At 37.3% G+C, this 20847-nt stretch overlaps 1 protein-coding gene across 8 annotated transcripts in view; it reads right to left on the reverse strand.

Moving 5' to 3' along the window:
* The window catches only part of LOC120386491 (RIMS-binding protein 2-like), a 390924-nt gene that overhangs the window by 345466 nt on the left and 24611 nt on the right, over positions 1-20847 (reverse strand). For 5 of the 8 annotated variants that reach the window (XR_005589747.1, XM_039505876.1, XM_039505869.1 and 2 more), the window contains exons 4-9: positions 20270-20344; positions 19238-19311; positions 18909-19017; positions 13491-13564; positions 13246-13383; positions 11473-11583 (exon numbers count right to left, since the gene is read on the reverse strand). Coding sequence is in view for 7 of the 8 variants with exons in the window: in XM_039505876.1 (XP_039361810.1) it covers positions 11473-11583; positions 13246-13383; positions 13491-13564; positions 18909-19017; positions 19238-19311; positions 20270-20344 (581 nt within the window). In the remaining variant the exon portion in view is untranslated. Of the gene's footprint in view, positions 1-1507; positions 4495-6351; positions 6478-7370; positions 11005-11472; positions 11584-13245; positions 13384-13490; positions 13565-18908; positions 19018-19237; positions 19312-20269; positions 20345-20847 lie in introns of those variants that run through there. The other 3 variants (XM_039505873.1, XM_039505874.1, XM_039505875.1) reach the window with 3 other exon arrangements.

The following is a 20847-nucleotide window of genomic DNA, read 5'->3' on the forward strand; positions in this document are numbered from 1 at the left end:
TTAAAACAACACAAAAGTTGCAAAGTCAAGCATTCAAGAGCTAGGAAAAGCCAGAATTAAGGTTGCCTCTGTAACCTTAATTCAACCTGCTTGTACATATGCATTATTATGAACACAATCTTTAATTACATGCTCACATACTATTTTTTCCCATAGGGCCCTGCCTCATTCAGGATGGCTAGTGTTCACTTAATGAGAATTGGGTGCAGTGGATGGCCCCAGGCCTCATTTACTGTACACTACTCAAATTCTACTCTGAAGCTAATTTATTAATTTCATTATGGGCTTTTGTATAGCACTCAAATATTTATCAATCTTCTCAACACCCTGGCGAAACGAGAGGGTACCAAAATTAGTGCATATTTTGACCTTGATCTCTGTGCCCGAGTTCCTGTTTGTAAGCATAATGAAACTGTTCCTCTGAAGAACCTCACAAAAGAGAAGTATTTCAAGTCACAGAATTTGCGCTTTTCTAACTAGGGAATTTAGCACCCACACCACCTGCTAGTTTAACAGCCCTAACTGATTGGGTGATATGGCCAGAGTGAAATACCTTTACTCATGTTGCGTATAATAGTACCTTTGTCTGCTGGACATCCCATGGAACTCAATGTGATGTTTTCACAGACTAAACATTGTTCAATCAGATTAAGTGCATCCGAATCTGACCCTCAGTGATCTGAAATGACAAGGGCTATCTGGAAGCCAAGCTACAGATCCCAGTAAGGTTGAAAGTCATTCATCTAAGTTACATCAAGTCCCTGACCCATGACTGGGCATCCGAGGTGCTATAGTAATACAAATAAATAAATTCCATGTAGTGAACAGGAGTCTTTCATCTGAGAGCAGAAGGCCCTGTCTGCTGTGCGTACATATTTAAGATACTATAGCCCTACAAAAAGTCGGAAGGAATTTGCATGTTGTAGTGCTTAGCCAAAATTTCCAACTGACAGCTGAGCTGCCCACTTGATCATTATGCATTACTATTATAATCAGTCGTCCAATGCACCTACATTCACTTATCTAAAAGAAAGGTACAAGCAGAGTCTGTAGCAATCTAGACTTCCTCAGCTTCCTCATCAATTTGCATCAACTTGGACCTATATGGATTAAGCCTCTACTGTTGTCTTTATGTCCCTCCAGTCCATGTGACTCAGACTGATCAAAAAGCGTGCCAATTACTGTTTGCGGATAGTTGCCCATTAAGAACTGGATGAGAGGAACAATCAATTTCATGTAGGTCACTGAACAGCCCTTGGTAACACCTTCTGATCACTGCTAAATTTAGTTTACAGAACCGCACCTATCCAAGCATGTACAACCTAATTTCTGAAAAAATGTACATAAAATCAGACAAAATCAGCTATACAACCTCTTATTCCGCACCAAGAGTGAACTTCAAAGTCTCTTATTTGGGTTGAAGCAGTAGAAGCAGACACATGATCTAACATTAAACCTGCAGTGTCGAGGTGAAAGATTCCATGTATAATAGGCTGATACCAAACTGCAGAGCCCTTCAGAACTCCCTCTCCTTCCTGTAAGTTTGTAGGAATTTCTAACTTCAGTTTACAGTAAACATAAGGAATGTGAAAAAACAAACCAAGCACCTGAACCTGCAATCACAGGAGTACCGTTGCTAAAATGAGTAGCTTGATTGACTTCAAGATTTTGTTTGATAAAAATAATTGTTTTCCAGGTTTTTTAGAAAGCTAAGGGGATTACTTCCTCTTCTAAAATTACTCATATGTATATTTATAAGTATGTGCAGTATTACTTCAGGATCTTAACAGGGATTTTTTTAAAGCAAGTGCTTGATGCTATGGCTTATTCTCGCTCACTCCTATACACCTGTTTATTGGGACTTTACAATTGCTTTGATAATCATGCCACCCACAATGAAGTATTTCCAGTAGAATGTGTAAACATTTACAATAAACTCACCAACATAAAAGTAGTCACAAGTGAAATGCTTGCATAGATAAATTTATTAGTGAATGGGAAATTAGAGTTATCCCCCCCCCTTTTTTTTAAATAAACTAGAAACCAGTTCTTTGCTCCTGAAGTGACAAGGAAGTAAGTATGTGCACCTGTGTGGAATTTTAAATATACTTGCATTTTCTTTTTTTAAAAACAAAATTGTGAGGCAAGTATATGAACAAATATAAAGTGGTAAAAATGACCCTTTCAATTTATATTCTGAATGGAGAATCTCTTGCAAATGAGCGTCAAAAAAGTTACACACTTTTTTGGTTGATGTAGATAATCTACTTCTATCAACAGTACTATCTGATATTTTTCTTAAATAGAATAATCTGTACATTTCTATAAATAAGTTTTATTACTAAATACTAGAAAACAGCTATTAAATAAAAATATATTTTACTTAAGAACTGACCATTTCAAGTCAACCAACTGTCAGTATTTTGCATAAAGATTTCCATAGTCACTCCTATGTCCGAACTTGAGGAAACGTAAAGAAATTTGTTCATTAATTATGAAAATTTCAATAAATTTCTTGATAGCTGATTTGTAAGAGTCCATGAATAATCTTTTACAAGTGTTTTCAGGATAAAATTACTGGATCAGGATCTCATTTAGCAATCCCAAACACAATGCAACTAAAGAAGCCTATTTGTTCCTATCTGCTTTCACCATGGATCACCATTTGCAAAATACAATCTGAAGAAAATTTCACAGTATATTTGGACAGCATCAAGCAGGAATATCCTTCAACAGATGGCATACATTGTAAATCTTGCTAAACATTAAGAAGCATTTCAATTAGTTACATTTTAATGTATAACTTGCTTCTCAGACATTTTAAACAAGAACATTTTAAAATGTAATGTGTCAGTAAGCTGCAGTACTAAAAGTTGCAACATTTAACATTATCTAAAGCAAAACAATATTTGTAACCATCTTAAAACAGAAAAATGAAGAGATGTAAGCCATGTTCTAAGAAGGCACTCTTTCTTCTTTTTCTATTTCACTTTAAATGTAAATATATCTACATATCTACATGAACATACTCAAATGAGAAATCAAAATACAAATTATAAATATTTTACACAGAAATGATACAAAAACAAAAATAACCTGTAACATTAAATTCAGCTATTTTGGTTAAGTTTGAAATGTTTAAAACTTTACAAGCAGCAATATATCTGTTATGATAGCTATTACTAAACTCTTCATACTTGTTACATACATTCACAAAAGTAAGTTTCGTAACAAATCAGTGTATTATTAGCAAATCCAAACATGATGCACTTAAGGAAACCTCTTCATTACTATCTTTTCTCACCACCACTGGCAAACATTTGAAAATAAAGAACAAAAATCAAGACTTAAAGGAACAAGATGAAATGTGGCTTATGCCAATCTGGTCAAAGTTGTAAGGCTAAATTGCTCTGTCCGGTTTAGTGCACAATAAATTTTATTTTGGAATATCTTCCCAAATTGTTCAAATATCTGATCTGTACTTCATTACTGCATTTTTATACCAGGAAAACATTGCAGCCGCTGTCTTAGACACACATTTTAAGCAATTAAGCACAATAAATCTGATAAAGTAAATAGAACAATAAACTTCACAATAACTAGTGTCCCCCCCCCCCCAATTCTAACAATGCAACAAGCAGAAATGGACTTAAGTGCAATCTTCTAAACAATCTTTACGGGCTGGGGAGGGGGTTTAAAAACAGTTCAAATTTTATAGTCACTATTAACAGAACGCTATTTGGTTGCTTCATAAGCTTTTTGGAAGTAGGATTTCCCCCTCAAATTAAAAACAATTGTATAATATCTTTAAGCACAAATTGATTTTTAAAATAAAATGAGGCAGCATTAGTCGAAGAGAGAATTTTTTTCATATAAAAACTGGATTGAGCAAGATGACTAACCAGTAAATGTTTTATTTAAAGTTATGGCTACATCGCCTAAAAAATAGTGCTCAGAGAATCAATTATTTTGCTAACAAGAAGAGAACACAAATGTGGTACTAAAATTCTTGAATAAAATTGCATTAGGAGTGGAAAAATTATACCAAACAGCCAAAACTCAATAGTTCCACAACTCCCTAATTAAATTCTGTGTTTATAACACTGAGCTATGAAAAAATAGAATTCCGAAATCACTTTAGTTCAAAACCATTAAAAGCAGGCTTCACGCTGACAGATCCATGTGGTTTCTGATGAAAATCCAATTGATTTCCCATATACACTTTGATTTACAGATCTGATTAAACATTCAGTGCCATTGTGTTTTCACCTTTAAATCACTAATGATAAGTCAGCATTGAACATCATGTGTAACATGGTGTAAGGCATCTTTTACCAAAAAAAGAGTTAGGATATTTGGTTTCACTGCAGATGTGATTTGGAGCCTGAAGATTCTTAAACTCTTGGAATGTGCTTGCTATGATAACGTAGCTGCTAGGATAATTCCAAGGATCACAAGTAAGACAGTTACACAAATAATTATGAATGTCATTTTCTGCAAAAAAGACAAAAATCTAGATTAATGTATCATATCAGATTTTAAATCTATTTTAAGTAGTACATGCACATTCTAGAACCATAGCAAATAGTATATATGGACAGAAAATGTTGACATGTAATTGAAGTTTTTTTGAAAAGCACCCCAATACAATGACATACTTATTGCCAGTATTTCTCTTCCAAATTGTACGTATAACTGCATTCAATCACAGCAGTCTTAATTTAACTTTTGAATATTTGCCTAACACCTACGTGTTTTATTTCATGGAATACTCGTGCTTAAATCCATAAACATCTTCTGTTGATAAATTACTGTTTGCTACATATGGAAGCTGAGAGTTGATAAAGCATGTTTATGTCTGCAGTCGTAACGGGAGATTTGCGAAACTGCTTATCTTCTCCTTTTCTTGGATACTTTTTGTTAAGAATGAACAACACATACTGAGCTGAATAGAATGCAATAAGAAAGTCACTAAGCAACTATTACATATTTGATAGCTCACCATTAATTATTGCAGGAACAAAATGGGTTCGTTAGACTAAATGCGTCACATAGGCTAATGTAAGATTAAGTGCTCCTGATTCTATGGTTTAATATGCAAATGACAGGATTTACTAAACTACAAATTGAGATGGTATTGTATTAGTAACAACAAAAACATGTTAAAAAAGTGATAGTTTAAATAACTATTCCTGGTGAGCTGTATGAAAGAGAATGCTGCTTCTAATTATGTCAATATTTCCAGGTTTTAAAGATACAGAAGTAGCCATTGGCTGTTGTGAAGGCCAAAAGTGTAACTGGGTTCACAAAAGAATAGGTAAATCCATGAAGGATAGGCTGGTCAATGGCTATAAGCCAAGATGGTCAGGGACACAGCCCCGCACTATGGGTGTGTCAACCTCCAACTGCCAAAAGCAGAGGATGGATCACTCAATTGCCCTGTTCTGTTCATTCTCTCTGAAGCATCTGGCAATGGTCGCTGTCTGAAGACAGGATACCCGGCTAGATGGACTATTGTTCTGACCCAGTATGACCATCCTTTTAGTATACAGAGTATCTAAGATCATAAGTACAACAGAGTTTCCCTTTCAAGTTCTGAATCATTGACCTTTTCATCCTTGCAGATCATCAGCATAGGTTGTGACTGAAGAAAATGTTGCTACGTAGATGACAATAACTTGTTCCACTAATATAGAAAAAGGCTGAGAAGTCTCAAAAACACAAATTTGCGTTATTTTAGAGTTAGTATCTTTTGCAGATTCCCACTTCTAAATATTGCCATCTCATAAAAGAGCTGATTAGAAAGCATACGATTTAAAAAGTCTGGTTTCTAACTGGGAAATCTTAATACACTTGTGTTGCAAAACACACTCTGGCTTCAGAGTGGCATATGTAATATGGGTGTCTTGAAAGCTCTTTATAATTGTAAACACACTATGTGATAAAAGTTAAACTCCAAGTGAAAATGATTTCTCACCTTGGGCAGATCCTCAGCTGGTGTGCATTTTCCATGTAAAAGTTAACAGGCTTGTGACAATTTACACCAGCTGAGGATCTGTCCCACTGTCAACCTCTTACATAATGAGGCTGAACTCTGTAAAATTACATAAAATTACCACTAAATCTCAGTTTTCATAATTCAAAAGATATCTACTTTTGAACATACATTAGGGCTTTTACAGCAACTAGAGACTGACAATATTCACTACTTCGTCATGTCCATCCCCCATGCCTGGTCATTAGTATTACACTGTATATGTGTTAAGCGTTTGTACGAGATAGCTTGTTTGCGTAGTGAGTTCTCAAAACTAAACAACAACAATGAAGCAAATTAGTTGATTAGTTACTTACTGCCGCATTGGCAGAGATATGCATGCTGAAGTTATCCAAGCATCATCGAATACCAACTGACAGACCAACAATTAGAGCAATTAAGGCAACCAACACCAGCGATATAATGACAATTATCCACTTTTTCTGTCAAAGAAAAGCAAGTTGATTAGTTTCAGAACACAGTGTTAAACAGGATCTGGATTTATTCTCGATCTTTAGAAAAGAAATTCAATCTTTTTAGAACCACCTTAATTTTTGAAGCCTGAAATGGTCCTGACTACCATTTTTGACTGCCACTTGGTTTCTTAAAAGGATCTCTAATCTAGTGAGGCTAGAGTTTATTAGCTTTTTTGCCAGGATTTACAAGAAAACATTTGGGCTCCCATATCTACTTCATTTTAAACATATTAACAGTTCCCAATACAGAAAAAAATTATATGTTTATGTAGAGGGTACTGGGACAGAGAATATATATACCTCAAACAGACTGTGTATAATTTGCTCTTGAAACCAAAGATTATTTATCTATAAAATAATCTAAGTACAATTCTACAGTCAGGTCTTTCCATATGACTTGCCTGCTCTGAAGTTACTTAACATGCCAAGAACAAAGAAAATTCTTGCTGTAGTCTCCCTTGCCACCTCCACCCCACACACTGTATTACATAACTCAGAAAATTCCATTGCAGTTTTAAAAGAATATTAATATAATGCAGATGCTAGATTGCAAAACCATTAGTGTTCAGAGGTCAAAAAGCAATTGTTTTAGTAGATTATTGACTTCATAATGACTCATCTTGGGGGCTGAAGGGAAGAAGCATATTCAAACACTGAAGCATTTTCAGTGTCAATGCAAGTGAATTACATGCGGCTTTTAAAAATAAACCTTTCCAATGACATCACATCATTTCATTTCTTTGAACCATATATGATGCCCATCAAATTATGATGATTCATACATTTATAGAAGTGCATGTCAATGATAAACTATGGCCACTGAATCTTGAAAATAATATAGTATGAATGGAATTTCCACTTTGCTGAAGGAGATTTACAATGTTAGCAGAAAAATCAAATTAATTTTAAATATATTATTACAACCACATGTCCAGATAGAACCTCTCTAATTGAAAGACCTAAGTCTTTATAAACATATTTCACTCCTGAATAACTTTGTGCCATAGAAGTTACTTACCAGTGACACATTTTAAACACTTCTTTTGGGTGTACGGTTTTTATGCATTCAGAAATAATTTGCTTTAATGAAAAAAAGTCAATCTTTACTGCATGTGAATGGTGGAATTTCCCCTCCACAAATTTCTACCCTTCAGAAGTAATATTCTAATTCACATTAAAGTCTATTCAGAACAAATTTGGTAAGCTATATCCTGTAATAACAAATGGAGTTTATAACAGATGGGAAGAGGAAATTTGGTAAAGAAACTGATTTCACTTTTTAAGGATGTAGAGACCATGGACAATTTGAATATAAATTTTCAAATCCAATTTCATTTGACCCATACATAGTAACTCTAAAAAAGCTAAGCATTATTTCTTGTATGTTCACATGCTTACAGTATAGAAATATAAGTAAAACAAAAAAGGTTATTTACCTTTGCATAAATGTTGTTCTTCGAGATGTGCGGCATATGTCCATTACAGCAAGGGGCGGGGGTGTATGTCCTCCACGCTCTGGTGCTGAGGATTTAGATGTACTACTGGGGACAGCCACACCCATGCCCGAGCTGCTCTTGCTCCTAAGTGGGAAGTATAAAAGGAAGAACTGCCCAGTGCTTCCCTCAGTTCCTTCAAAGCGGAACAGTGCAATAGTAGACTTCACTGCACTAGGAAAGGAGAGTGGGTCTTCATTTGTCCCTGTGAGTATGCAGCTTTGGGAAGAAAACTGTCAACTATATGTAGACTAATTCAGGTGGAAATCACACACTACTTTGGAGAGAAATGTAGCTGAACTTTGTCTTTGTAGACAACTGTATATTACTGATCAGTGACCAGGGCATTCTGTTCCTCATCCTCCTAGTGGAGATAATAGCCATTAAGAAAGCTACTGCTGGTGAAAGGTGCAGAAGTAAGCATGATGTGAAAGGTTCAACAGAAGGGTTCATAAGAGTAGACAACACTAAATTCAAATTTCAAGATACTGCTGCATCTCCACAGGCAGAAATTATCTAAACCTTTCAGGAACCTGTTGTGATAGAGGGAGTAAACACAGTCTTACCATCAATTTGAGCATGAAATGCTGAGATGGCTGCCATGTGCACCCTAATGGAGTGAGTGCTAGATCTGACTCCTTAAGAAGTGAGAGGTAGTCTAGAATCGATTGAATCATTTTCTGTGTAGATGGCATTATGGGAGGCCACCCAGATAGAGAACTGTTGCCACTCAGGTAAGTCGCTCATGTGGAAGGTTTCCTGATGTTAAGGAGAACATTCTGGACAGCCACTGAGCAATAAATATCTTGTGCATTCATTGATGAACCATGCCATGAGGTGTGGCACTAGGATTTGATCGAACACCAAACCATGGTTCTGTGTGACAAGGTCTCTGGTTATTGGTAATGGGAAGGGTTATTGGTGAATGGGTTGTGTAGGTCTGAATACCGTGGCTGTCTCAGACAGACTGGAGCTCTGAGGATCATTCTGCCATGACTTTATCATATGCATACAGATGGCCCTTGTCCCATGAAAAAACAGAAAAGTGTTGGATATTGATTCTGGGCTCTGACCAACCCTGAAGCAGAATCAGGGACATTTTCTGCTTTGCCAGGTTGCAAACTGATTGGCCAACAGAAACCCTCCTATGCAGAACACAAACTAGAACAGCTGGGTTGAGAGACCATTTATGGTCTATGCTGAAGGATCTGCTCAGACAACCTGCCAAGCTATTTTGAATCTCCGTCAGGCAACATGCCCTGAGAGTGACGGAGCTCTGTATGCAGAAATTCCACAGCTTGACTGCCTCTTGGCACAGGCTGTCTGACCTAGTACCACCCATTTGTTCACAAAAAATGCCACTGTGGTGGTGTTGGTGAGCACCTGGATAGTCTTGCCCTGATGTGAGGCAGGAAATGCTGGTGCATATAGAACATTGCTTGCAACTTGAGGAGGATATGTAACCTGTATAGTCCACAAACCCCGAGTCTGAAGGTCACCCAGATGTGCTTCTCACCCAATGACTGAAGTTTCCATTACCAAAGTCAAGCAGTGCAAGTGTAGTCCCACATTGTTTTGACTCATCCACCAGCTAAGAGATGATGCTATCATGTCCAGAATGCATACTAGCTTGTCTAGATAACTCTGAGGGTGATAGACTGATCAGATCCATGCTCATAATGCTCAGAGATGCAGCCTGGCATTAGGAATAATTTACGTATATTTGGTCATGTGACCTAGGAGCCTTAAACGATTTCTCTCAGTGGTCTGTGGATGATCCTTGATGGGGACACAGAGGTCTTGTAGAGTCTGAAATCTGGAAAGAAGCAGAAATGCCCTGGCAGAAGCAGAGTCCAGGACCACTCCTCTAAACTCTATTCTCTGCGGAGGCAATACCACGGACATTTCTTCACTTAGTTTCAGACCCAGAGTATTGAACAGAGTTTGATTCACCATAGCCTGCACCTGGTGTCCAGAGCAACCCCAAAATAACCAACCTTCCAGGTAAGCATAAACATGGATGTCTCTCTGGTGGAGGTAGGCTGCCACCATTGTCATGCACTTGGATAAAGATCCTCTGTGCCAATGATAGACCGAATGGCAGCTTGGTGAAACTGGTAATGATCATCCCCTGCCACAAACCTCAGAACTTCTTGTGGCCAGGATGGATCATCACATGAAAGTAGGCATCTTGTAAATCGAAGGCAGCATACGCTCTCTCCTGGATCTAGGAAATGCCATGCAGAACTTCATGTTCTTGATATATTTGTTCAGGTTCCGAATGGGTCTCAGACACCCTCTAGCCATGGGTATTAGAAAATATTGAAGGGGAACCTTTTCTATGGTTCCCAAAGAACACAGAGTCTGCACTTCTTGCCTCAGTACAGACTCATGAGAGGGCGTTCCTGAAGAGGGACTGGAGGGTAAGGTGGTGTGGACAGAAAGAAAATGCAGAGTATAATCCTGATTCCATCATGCTTCGCGCACACACATTTGTCTGAGGTGATGGACTGACTGCCAAGCATGTAGGAAATGGGATATTCTGTCCGGGGGTATGGATATGGGAGGAGAAGGATCAGTTTGGCCAAGGTCTGGTAGTATGCTGTCCTTGACATAAGAGTCAAACCAATGCCTTGAGGCCTGGGGATGTCTAGATGAAGAGACCAGGAAAACAGAGGGCAACAGCCTTCTCCTCTGTGACTTTCTTTGCCTTCCCTTAGAGCAGTCAGCCTGATGGAAGGGATAATACTGCTGTCTACGCTGGAACTGAGGATGGTAATTTTGTCTGCTTTGCAGCCAAACTGTAGAGACCCAAGGACCACAAAACCACCCAAGTCCTTGAGTGCAGTACTTTGGTTTAGGTAGGAAAAAGGCATTTCTTGAATGGATGGTCCTCAATTGTCTGCTGCACCTCCACAGGGATCCCAAAGGACTGCAACCAGGAGCAACGTCACCATAGCTCTCACTACAGAATCTGCCACGTCCAAGGAGGCCTGAAGAGCTGATAGAGAGACAAGGCAGTCCTCAGCAGCAAAGGACTGAAGAACCCTGTTCTCTCAAACCCGCTGTCACATTATTGGCAAACAGATTGCCTCCCAGTTAGAACAGCCACACTCACCAACACTGCATACAGATTGGCAACACAGAGCTGTAAACTTGCCATAGAACACAAATGCTCTGACCACTGACATGGATGGCAAGAAAGAACTCAGGGAGAGGTGGCTCTATCACTTATACCTCTTTCTTCGATGCACAAGGAGGTTGGGAATGGTTGGGGCTGCCCCTGGGTATTGCTAGGGAAAACTCTCCAGCACTGGTGCATGGGACACACGCACACCCACAGCAGAATGGACCTATGCAAGCACTCAAAAACCATCAAGTTACAGCATGTGAAATTAACTACAGTAAAAACTACCTTTATGTTATGCCATATTAATTGAGTTATTGAAAATCCAGAAAAAAACCTTACCCTTCGTGCTTTACTTTGATATTTAACTGCCTCTTTTGTCTTCTCTTTAGCATGTTCTATATAATCCGATGCATTCACCACATTCTTTTCTATGCTGTTGATCATTTCACCCTTAAAATAAAATTAAGAAAAATTTTTTACACCACTACTGGAATTTTCTGGAGCCCTGCATAATGAACCTAAGTAAACAATATATCAAAATGATTTTAAACATGGAAAAGAATTATGTATTAATGGCTGAAGTTTTTATTTTTGCATCCACATGTGATGGAAAAAAGGAATGAGAAGCAAGGTCTCATAGGAAAAATATTTTAACCTAAAAAGAAATATTGGTAAGGGCAGGTAAGGACAAAATACTGATAATTTAAAGCATATTCCTAAGTGAAAGGTATGCTTTAATAGCTCATCTACAACTGGCATACTAAAGAGTTCAGCAGTATCTGAAGAAACATATGGAAATGGCAAGGGTACCTACAAAATATTCATCCAAAATTATTCATAGGTTTTAAGGAGGTGGATTCCTCCAAACTAACTACTTAAAATGCCAGTATATAATGAATTTTAGCTCAGTTATGATGAGAACTTTGGGAATGAAATGCAAGATCTGGAAAATATTACAGTAGATCTGTCACCTATGTTTTTGTCCATCAGAAGAAAATCAGCAGCAGTTAACTGCAAAGCATTAAAAATGATGCACAAATAACTTGTTAATTTCTGTACAAGTTTACAATATGCCAGTAATTTTCACACTTATTCATTTTGTATCAAGGCAACATATCAGATGTATAGAATGTGAAATCCTCCAAAAAGGGATATGCTAAATATAGGCTGATTATTCACAATACTACCCACTGAATTCTTTCACAGTGGATCTAACACAGTTTAATTTCACGATATTAAAAAAAAAAAAAAAAGTCAGTGAATCCCAAGAACAGAGTTTATACAGTTCAACTGAATACATTTTTTCATATTTTTATAAATACTGCAAATAGAGTTAATTGTTTTTAACCCTAAATGATCTTTTCTTCCCATCTCCTTATTAAGATAACATTTATGAAATTGAGAGGTGGGGACACTGGCTATCACCCTCCCACTTATGGACTTAGTTATAATTTCCATTTGTTAATGGGAACAAAGTATGGGTATGTAGCATGCCAATTTTCTTTCTATATCACTGCCAATACACTTCTCACCCAACATTTAACCCACCACCACGTTAGTCTTCTGCAATAGCTAACAAATTCTGTTAGTTTTCAATATATTAACTGCCTGTTATGGCCTAGTTAGGCCAAATTTACTCTATGATCTAAATCTAGATTTGAATTCAGGTCAGTGTATTCACCCACCATACTATCTAGCCCTGATCAGGAAATTACACTATAGCACTAAAAATAGTTTTACACTTGTACTTAAATATATACTGCAAAAATCTCATCCTTTAGAATCGGACACATTTTTGTATATCTTATGAATCACAATGGCAGTTATTCATTATCCCTAGCAGATGTGATCAGACATGGAGCTCAGACTACATGATGCCTTCTGGCCTTTTAAAAAAAACATCTTTGATGTGTAATCTTCAATAGTTTGCCTTTACTTTTACAGGGTTATGATTACAGTGTTTAAACAAAAAATGGTATCTAAAAATGTTGCAGTTATCAAGATTGCTAGATATTTGAGTATATGTCAATGTCCTGTATTGTTTTCACAGGAAAACTACAAAACATGCAAAGCACTTCATTACTAAGACAATATTTGAATTGGTTCAGTTACCTGAGTCTCAACAAACATAGCCATGTCCGTAAACATGTCATGTAGCGCCCGTATACTGGATTCCAGTTTCATGATATCTTTGTGTCGTGACTCAATTTCATTCAGAGCTTGTCTAGTAATTTGGGAGTCCGATATAATCTTTGAAGGAGGAAAATAGGAAATAACTAATAAGTATGTGATTGACGTATTCCTGAATAGAAGAAATAGAATATGTGATAGCCATAAAGTGGGCTGTGAATACATACATCACAAGTGAAAATAGAAGGATTACCACTTTCTAACATTTCTTCCAGTTCTTCATCAGTGGTGTTTTTTCCAGCTAGGAAGAAAGCATATTTTAAGGTTATAAAGTAACAGTACATATTTTGCTACACCTAGAAGCCTGAGAATTCACCATGAATAATAATTACATACAACACAAAAACAACTTAAAATTTGTTAACTAAACATTAACTAGTTGACTCTCTCAAACCCAAGTATTCACTGTGTTTATGGGGAAGTGGTAGTAATGAAGTTATATTACAATCTTAGGAAGAAAGTGCTAAATGCAGGATAAGGATTCAGGAGTTGATGACTCACAACCTTGTACTCAGAACTCCACTCCACAACAAGTAACAGGTTTTTAATAACAATTAGCATCCAAACCTCATGCCAGTGGGGGGTCTCACAGCCATTAAGCACATGTATGAGAGATTCTGTAGCATGAGAACATCTGCAGCTGAGGTAACAGGACAGAAAACAAGGGAAAAAACTCATCTCCTGAAGGTAATGATTCTAGATTGTTGCGTGGTCAAAACAATACCATTTTTAAGAAAGCTATTTTTTATAATAATGCATTCCCCTATCATGGTGTCTCTATAAGGCGGAGACTGGGAGCTAAGAAACATGAGATTTATAAAAGAAAGTTTTCTATAGAAATTTGTCCTTGTGCAATCAAACTGCTATTCCTCAAGCTGTTTCTGATGGTAAGTAGTATTGTAAGAATCAAATATTTTTTGCAGACACACAATAGGAGGTTAAATATAATGAAAAAATAAAATCATGAAATTCATTTTTCATGTTTTTGGTAAGCACAATAGGAAAAATTACTTTAATATAAAATGAAACTATTTAACATTCATGTTTGTAAAACTCCTATATTATACTGAAGATATTAATTCAGGTGAGTATCTAGGGAAACTATTTTCAAACTAAGAATCTAAATTTTTCTTTATGTAAGTAATGAAACCATATTACAAAGATGAGATTAAAATTATTTTAATACAGGATTCAGTTCACATTAGCACGCGGGTTCTCAAACTTCCCTTCTGAGAACAAAAATTACTACATGACCCCAGGAGCAGGGACCCAACCCTGAGCTGCCCAAGCCCCACCAACCTGGGATAGGGTGCCCCAAATCTTAAACCCAAGGGCTTCATTTAAGTCTTTAGTGCACACAAGACTTAACTTTAGTCAGAAACAATAATTTAAACAACTTTAAATAAAAGTAGCCATAATTCGTAATATTGCCAAACTGCCAAAAAAATTAATCAAGTGCCATTACCTTGGCAGGAGAAGCCAATGGAAAGCAGCAACTCAGTTACAAAAGGACTCTGTTACTACAACGACAAAAGGAGCAGCAACAAAGAGTTTTAATTCTCCACTGCATCATGAGATCTTCCCTCTTTCCCTTAATATGGCAGAGCGCTTATCAGATTTGCTGTCCTAGATTCACTTTAGATCTCTTTGGTTTTACTGCTTTCCACATAGCTCCTCCCACTGAACAGTTGGGTTGCAGACCTTCCACTCAGATGTATTAACTTGTGTTTATTTATATTGCTTCCTGCATATATTTCTAATTCTACATACAAGTCTCTGTTTTGTTCATCTAGACCCACTGCTCTTTGCAACACCTCCTAATCAGTGTTGGCGTCATAACAAGGAGGACCCCACGCTAATGGAAGGAGATTGGCAAGGAAAAACACCCCCAAAAACAAAGGCCTGAGTTTCCCTCTTTAGCAGTACCACTGCCAGAAGAGGTTTGGGGTAGGATTTCTAGTAGTAAATTGTTTCCTCACACTCTGGTTTCACTGGTGCAAGGAAGACTGGGTTGAGAAGTTCATCTTTTCTTTCCCCCACTGAATACCATTCCTGAGAGGGATACAGGACCATCCTGTAAAATGCAGAACTTGCACGGGACACAGGACCCCCAGAAGACCTTGCTTAGCTAGTGCTCAAGCAAGGCCTAGTTTTAATTTGGCATCATTTGAGTATATTTATCTCTTCTGGTTATACAAGTACAAAGTTTCCCAGAGATCTTAAATGTTAAAAGTTAACATACAAATAAAAGCCAGGGAGAAACGTAAGGGATATTTATTTAGTTTAAAGACCATCAATTGTTTTCATTTCTATTACTACACCAGTCATATTACATTTTGGCCACAAATGATTGTCATTTGTTGGCTGGTTCATCCTTGAATTATTTCTTCATTCATCACTAATAAACAAATATTTTACTTAAAAGAATACAAGTATGAAACACTGAGTGGAGAGCAACAAGTTACAATGAAGTAATGCATTGGTGGCAGCCTGTTAAACTCACAAGAAAAAGATTTAAATGATTTAGGATACTGCAGCAAAACCAAATGACAATCATTCTCCATTTCTGTATAGTATCTGGAGATGTTTTACAGGTTCAGTGCAGGATGAGGTAGTCATTTATGATCATTCAGTGGCAGAGGCAGGTTGAAGTGTCATAAATGCTCTTAGTGGTAATAAGAGCAGATCATGAACGAGAGTGAAATTCAAGTTCTAAATAGCACTTAACAGACAAAAGAGACTCTTGGTTTTTAGATCTATATATTACCAGATTGAATGCAACAGGAATTTCACATAGCACAAAGATCTAATCCTGGATACAGAAATTTACAGACTGGTTTGTCAAACTTTGGTGGTTTGCTAATAGCTGGCCAGTCATATGGTGCTGGCTTCTTCCGCCTTACTCCAGAGTCCAAACAAGTTGTGGTGCATCAAAACTTCCTGACCCCATTACTGGATTTGGGTTTAGTCACAAAAGGACCTCCACAAAATCCTGCCCAAGCTATGCTTCAAGGCTTGGCTTCTCCTCTCCTAAGCTCCTCTCTGTAAGGACTGTTCAGCTAACACCATACATGTGCTCCAGAAAGCCAGTGACTTAATTTCCTGCTAAATGGTGGGGTGGTCAGGCAAATACAGCCAGACTGCTACCAATGCATTAAATAATTTCCTAATATTACTTTTTCATATAAGCAATTGCCATAGGGAATGTAACAATCAAAAACTAGAGAGGTGATGGTCTATAAAATCATGAATGGATGGGCAGGAAGTCCACAAGAACCTCTGTATTAAGATGTTGTCCAAAAATATCAGAGTGTGTGTTAATTCCTGCTCAAAAAGTGTATTCAGTAATTTCTTTGAAGAACAAGTTCTTGATTTTTGTTATAACTTGACATGATTCTGGTTAAGAATGCAGAGAAAAAAGCAGCTAGAAACATATTTCACAACTTTCTAATGTGGAAAACTTTGCTCCTCCATTAACTTAGGTGAAGGTAACAGAAAGAAGTGATCCCCCACAAGTTTAATCATTCTGTATAAAGCACTTACAGCAACCGATATTGTAGCCAGGCAATGATAAACAAAGTTGAACAAACCAGAACAAAACAAAACCTCAGATGTGATTTACACTTCCCATGAACCTGTCATTTCAATTTATAAGTTTGGATACAACACAGTGAAGATTGTTTTATCCAATTCATGCTCTTTTAGATCAAATATACAATGACTTGGGCAGCATCCCTACCAACATAGCCACACTCTGTGTGGGTGAATCATTTAATGTTGGGATTTTTAAAGAAGCTTAAGGGGATGTCCACAACCCACTGACTTTCAGTAATCTGATTCCCTTAGGCTTCTTTGAAAATCCCTGCCTTAGATTATAAGAGATGTACCTAACTAGTGAGGAAGGAAAAGTTAGTAGTGAAATGGTGTTACCAAAATAGTGATATTTCACTTCCTCCAGAGATATTCATGGATGGTTTTATGAATTACACTAATTGTTAAATAGTGGAAAAAATTCAAGAGAAGACAAACCAAGTTTTAGCCCCTTCCACCACCCCCCCAAACAGGATATCTAGTATCTTCTATTTTACACAAATGACCACCTTCTTTCAGTGGGGAGTGTCTGGCTTGCCAGGGGAGAGGGAATAGTGCTTTATGGGCCAGGGAGGACAGGGGAGCAAGGCTTAGAAGCTACTGCAAAAGGGGGAGTGAGTCAGCTTTGCAAAACTGACACACTCAGGGACTAGAAAGGCTGGGGAATTCAAAAGGGGCAAGCCTGGCGGAGGAAGCCTCTTTTCCCCAGACCAGGCGGAGCACAACTCACCCTTCCTCCCACTGAGGTGGCAAAATACCAGGTTCGGAAGGACCTCCTGTGGGCATCACACTAGCCACTCCTTTCTAGGGGGGCTGGGAAGGAATTTTTCCCTCACCACCAGATTGGCCTAGGTGGAGTGGGGGTTTTCCCCACCTTCCCCCCAGCAGGTTCAGAAAGGGCTTTGTTATGGTGAAGAAGGAAGGGTGTTAGGCTATTATGTCACAACTCATCATGTAAGTGGGGGTGAATGTCCAGGGCTAGTACTACAGAGGGAAGGTATACAGTGACCGGATAAATGGCTTGGTAAAGAACTTAAAAGGGAGGTGTTGGTTAAAGGAATGGAATTGGGGGAGGGGGGGAGAAATCGGGGCACCTATGACTGGTATGGCAAGGAGCCAACCCCACTTTGTTATAGGCCACCTTAATCCTCATTTGAGAGTGGGGGGAATAGTAAAATCCCAGGAATGGGTTGGCTGGTGGACCTGGATGGAAAAAAAAGCAGGGCTGGCACAAGCCCGCCAGGTAGCTATTGAATGAACATGAAGTTTCCTGCACGTACACTTATCTGCCCGGTTGTTCCCTACATCTAATAATAAAGTTGTGGCCTGATTAAAACCATACCAAGTGTCTCCTGTCCTTCTTTCGGTATAGCTGTACAATACAGGCTACAATTCTAAGAAGCAGGAGAGGCATAAGAACATTCAACAGCACAGGTCAACAATCTTTCTGGGTAATAATCTGGCAATACTATAATGAGTGAAATTCTGGCTCATTGAAGTCAATGGGATTTTTTGCCACTGATTTGACTGTATGTTCAGAAACCATGACGGTAACTTTAGTAAAAGAATGATGATGTCTAGAAGTATCTACTGAGAACAAAATCAATGTTTAAACTAACCTTAATCTGCAGAATGATCAGTTCTTCCATATTGGAAGCTATTAGACAGTTACAATTTAACCAGCTATTTATATTATGTGTAACATAAAACAAACAAGTGAAGCTTATTTGTGTTCATCATCTAAAGAGTTAAGTTCCAAAGGAACAGTTACAGAGAAGTATGCAGGACTACACTGCCATTTTATTGAAAAAAAAAACCTTGTCTGGTGGTACAAAGTAAAAACTGGAATAGAGGAAAATAAAACTAGAAGACTGGGGGTATTATTTCAATTCTGTATAAACCAAAGCAACAAAAAGATGTCAAAAAAAACAAACAAAGACCATTAAAAAGGTTAATTCAGCCACCTATATCAGAAGAAAATTCAGGTCACTTACTTATTTCTAACTGTCGCTGTATCCGTCCTTTGCTGCGTTCTCGAAACTGAGTCTGGATCTTATTGTATTCTGTCATGACCTCCACAAGCTTCCAGGACAATACCGAGTGCTAGTTTTGAGGAGTAAAAGTATATAGTACATTATTTTACAACAAAATGCACTTGCCCTTCCCCTTCCCTTCCCCCCCCCCCAAAAGTATAAAATAGTATGTAGGCTCCAGCAAAGTCCAACCCTTTCCTTTCCCCACCCCACAATATTGTGTGTCTTCTGGAGCTTAGTTGATTTTGTTAAAATCCTCAGATTTCCCCATGCGTACTTGATGATCATACCTGTGTTTTTTGTATCCTGACTTCAACTGATGTTCGATTAGCATTCCCATCTTGATCAAAACTTTGTTCAATAGCTAGGAAGAATATAAGAATTCATGTTGTAAGGTGTTAAGAATGCAACATATAGTAAAAGTTTTAACAAACATTTTATAAATCACAATTAGTATTGTTTTCCTGTTTCCTACCCCCAAAAAGGTAGTTTCTCTTTAAAAAGAGTTTCACCACATAATAAAAACTAAACCTATTAATGATCTATTCTTAACCTTGCATTCTATAACTTTTTACACAGTCAAATTAAAAACAAAAATTTTAAAAGTATCTGTTTGTTGATGGGTATTATGTCATCTTTTGTGCTTGGAAGGAGCCTAACAAATTGGGGTTGCTACTACAATCTGAATAATAAATGTTGTTTGCTGGACAGAGGGATTTTATTAAATATTACCCTTAAACCTAGAAATCTACCACTGAAGAAAAGAATGACCTGAATGTAATCTAGTGGCACTAGAAAAAAAACAACGTAGTTATGTTTGAGTTGACATATGCTGAACAATTAAGACTCCTAAATACTTAATTAGCTGCCTAAATAAGGGGCCTGATTTTCAAAAGTACTCAGGAGTCGATATATGAACTTTGGACCAGATTCTCAGCTGGGGTAATTTAGCATAGCTCCACATCAGTTTGTACCATCTGAACACATCGCCACTTAGTTTAAAATTGTTGATTAAATACATTAAACACTGGGCAAATATGTTTAATCTACAATTCTTTCCTTGCATCTGATAAAAGGGCATGTCTTGATCATTTCTGATACAATAAGTGAAACTAATTTTAACATTTTGAGTTCCAAGATTTTCTGTAATATATATTATATTTTCTTAAAGTTTGGAACATCCCACTATGATACTATGAAAACCAAATTTGTATATACATATATTGACCCCATTACATTGAAGGGCAAATTCCAAAGTTCTTGAGATACATATAAAAGGCTCTATATAATATTTAAATCATGGGAGGGGAGGTTGTACTTACCCTTTAACTTAGTGTGAGTGTTTTTAGCAATTTTCTTGATTTCTTTGTTCAGGTCCTCGAGTTCTTCCTTTGTTCCTTTTTTTTTTTTAAAGGAATGTGAAACATAGTTTTTAGAATAATTAGTGATTGAGTGTAAGCCATACTGACAAGTAAGTATACCTTTGGAAGGTATCCAAACTATCTTCTCTAGAACCTTACAACCTAAAATTGACTACAAGCATTAAAGGATGAAAACCAAACAGGTGGAGGATTGCTGGAGGGAGTGGGCAGCCTGAATCTTTAAGTTACCTGTCTTACTTGTACTGGATTATATTAAATTTTATTCTATACTTAGGGTATTTGTGATGTATTTTAAGTTATGTTGAGGGCACCCAAAATGTATTAATAAATGCCCTTTTTCAGCATTTATATGTATCTCAATAAGATGATTAACTCTCCAGTTACCTGAGTAAAATAAAAAGTTAGTGAGAAAGTATGGTGTATGAATTCACTAAAAATTGTATCATTTTAAAAGACCATGAAACCATGCCAGCTGCCTAGTACTGCGCATAAAGCAATGGGCAGGGAGACGAGAGATC

Source organism: Mauremys reevesii, linkage group 18 (assembly GCF_016161935.1).
Source record: "Mauremys reevesii isolate NIE-2019 linkage group 18, ASM1616193v1, whole genome shotgun sequence".
NCBI lineage: Eukaryota > Metazoa > Chordata > Testudines > Geoemydidae > Mauremys > Mauremys reevesii.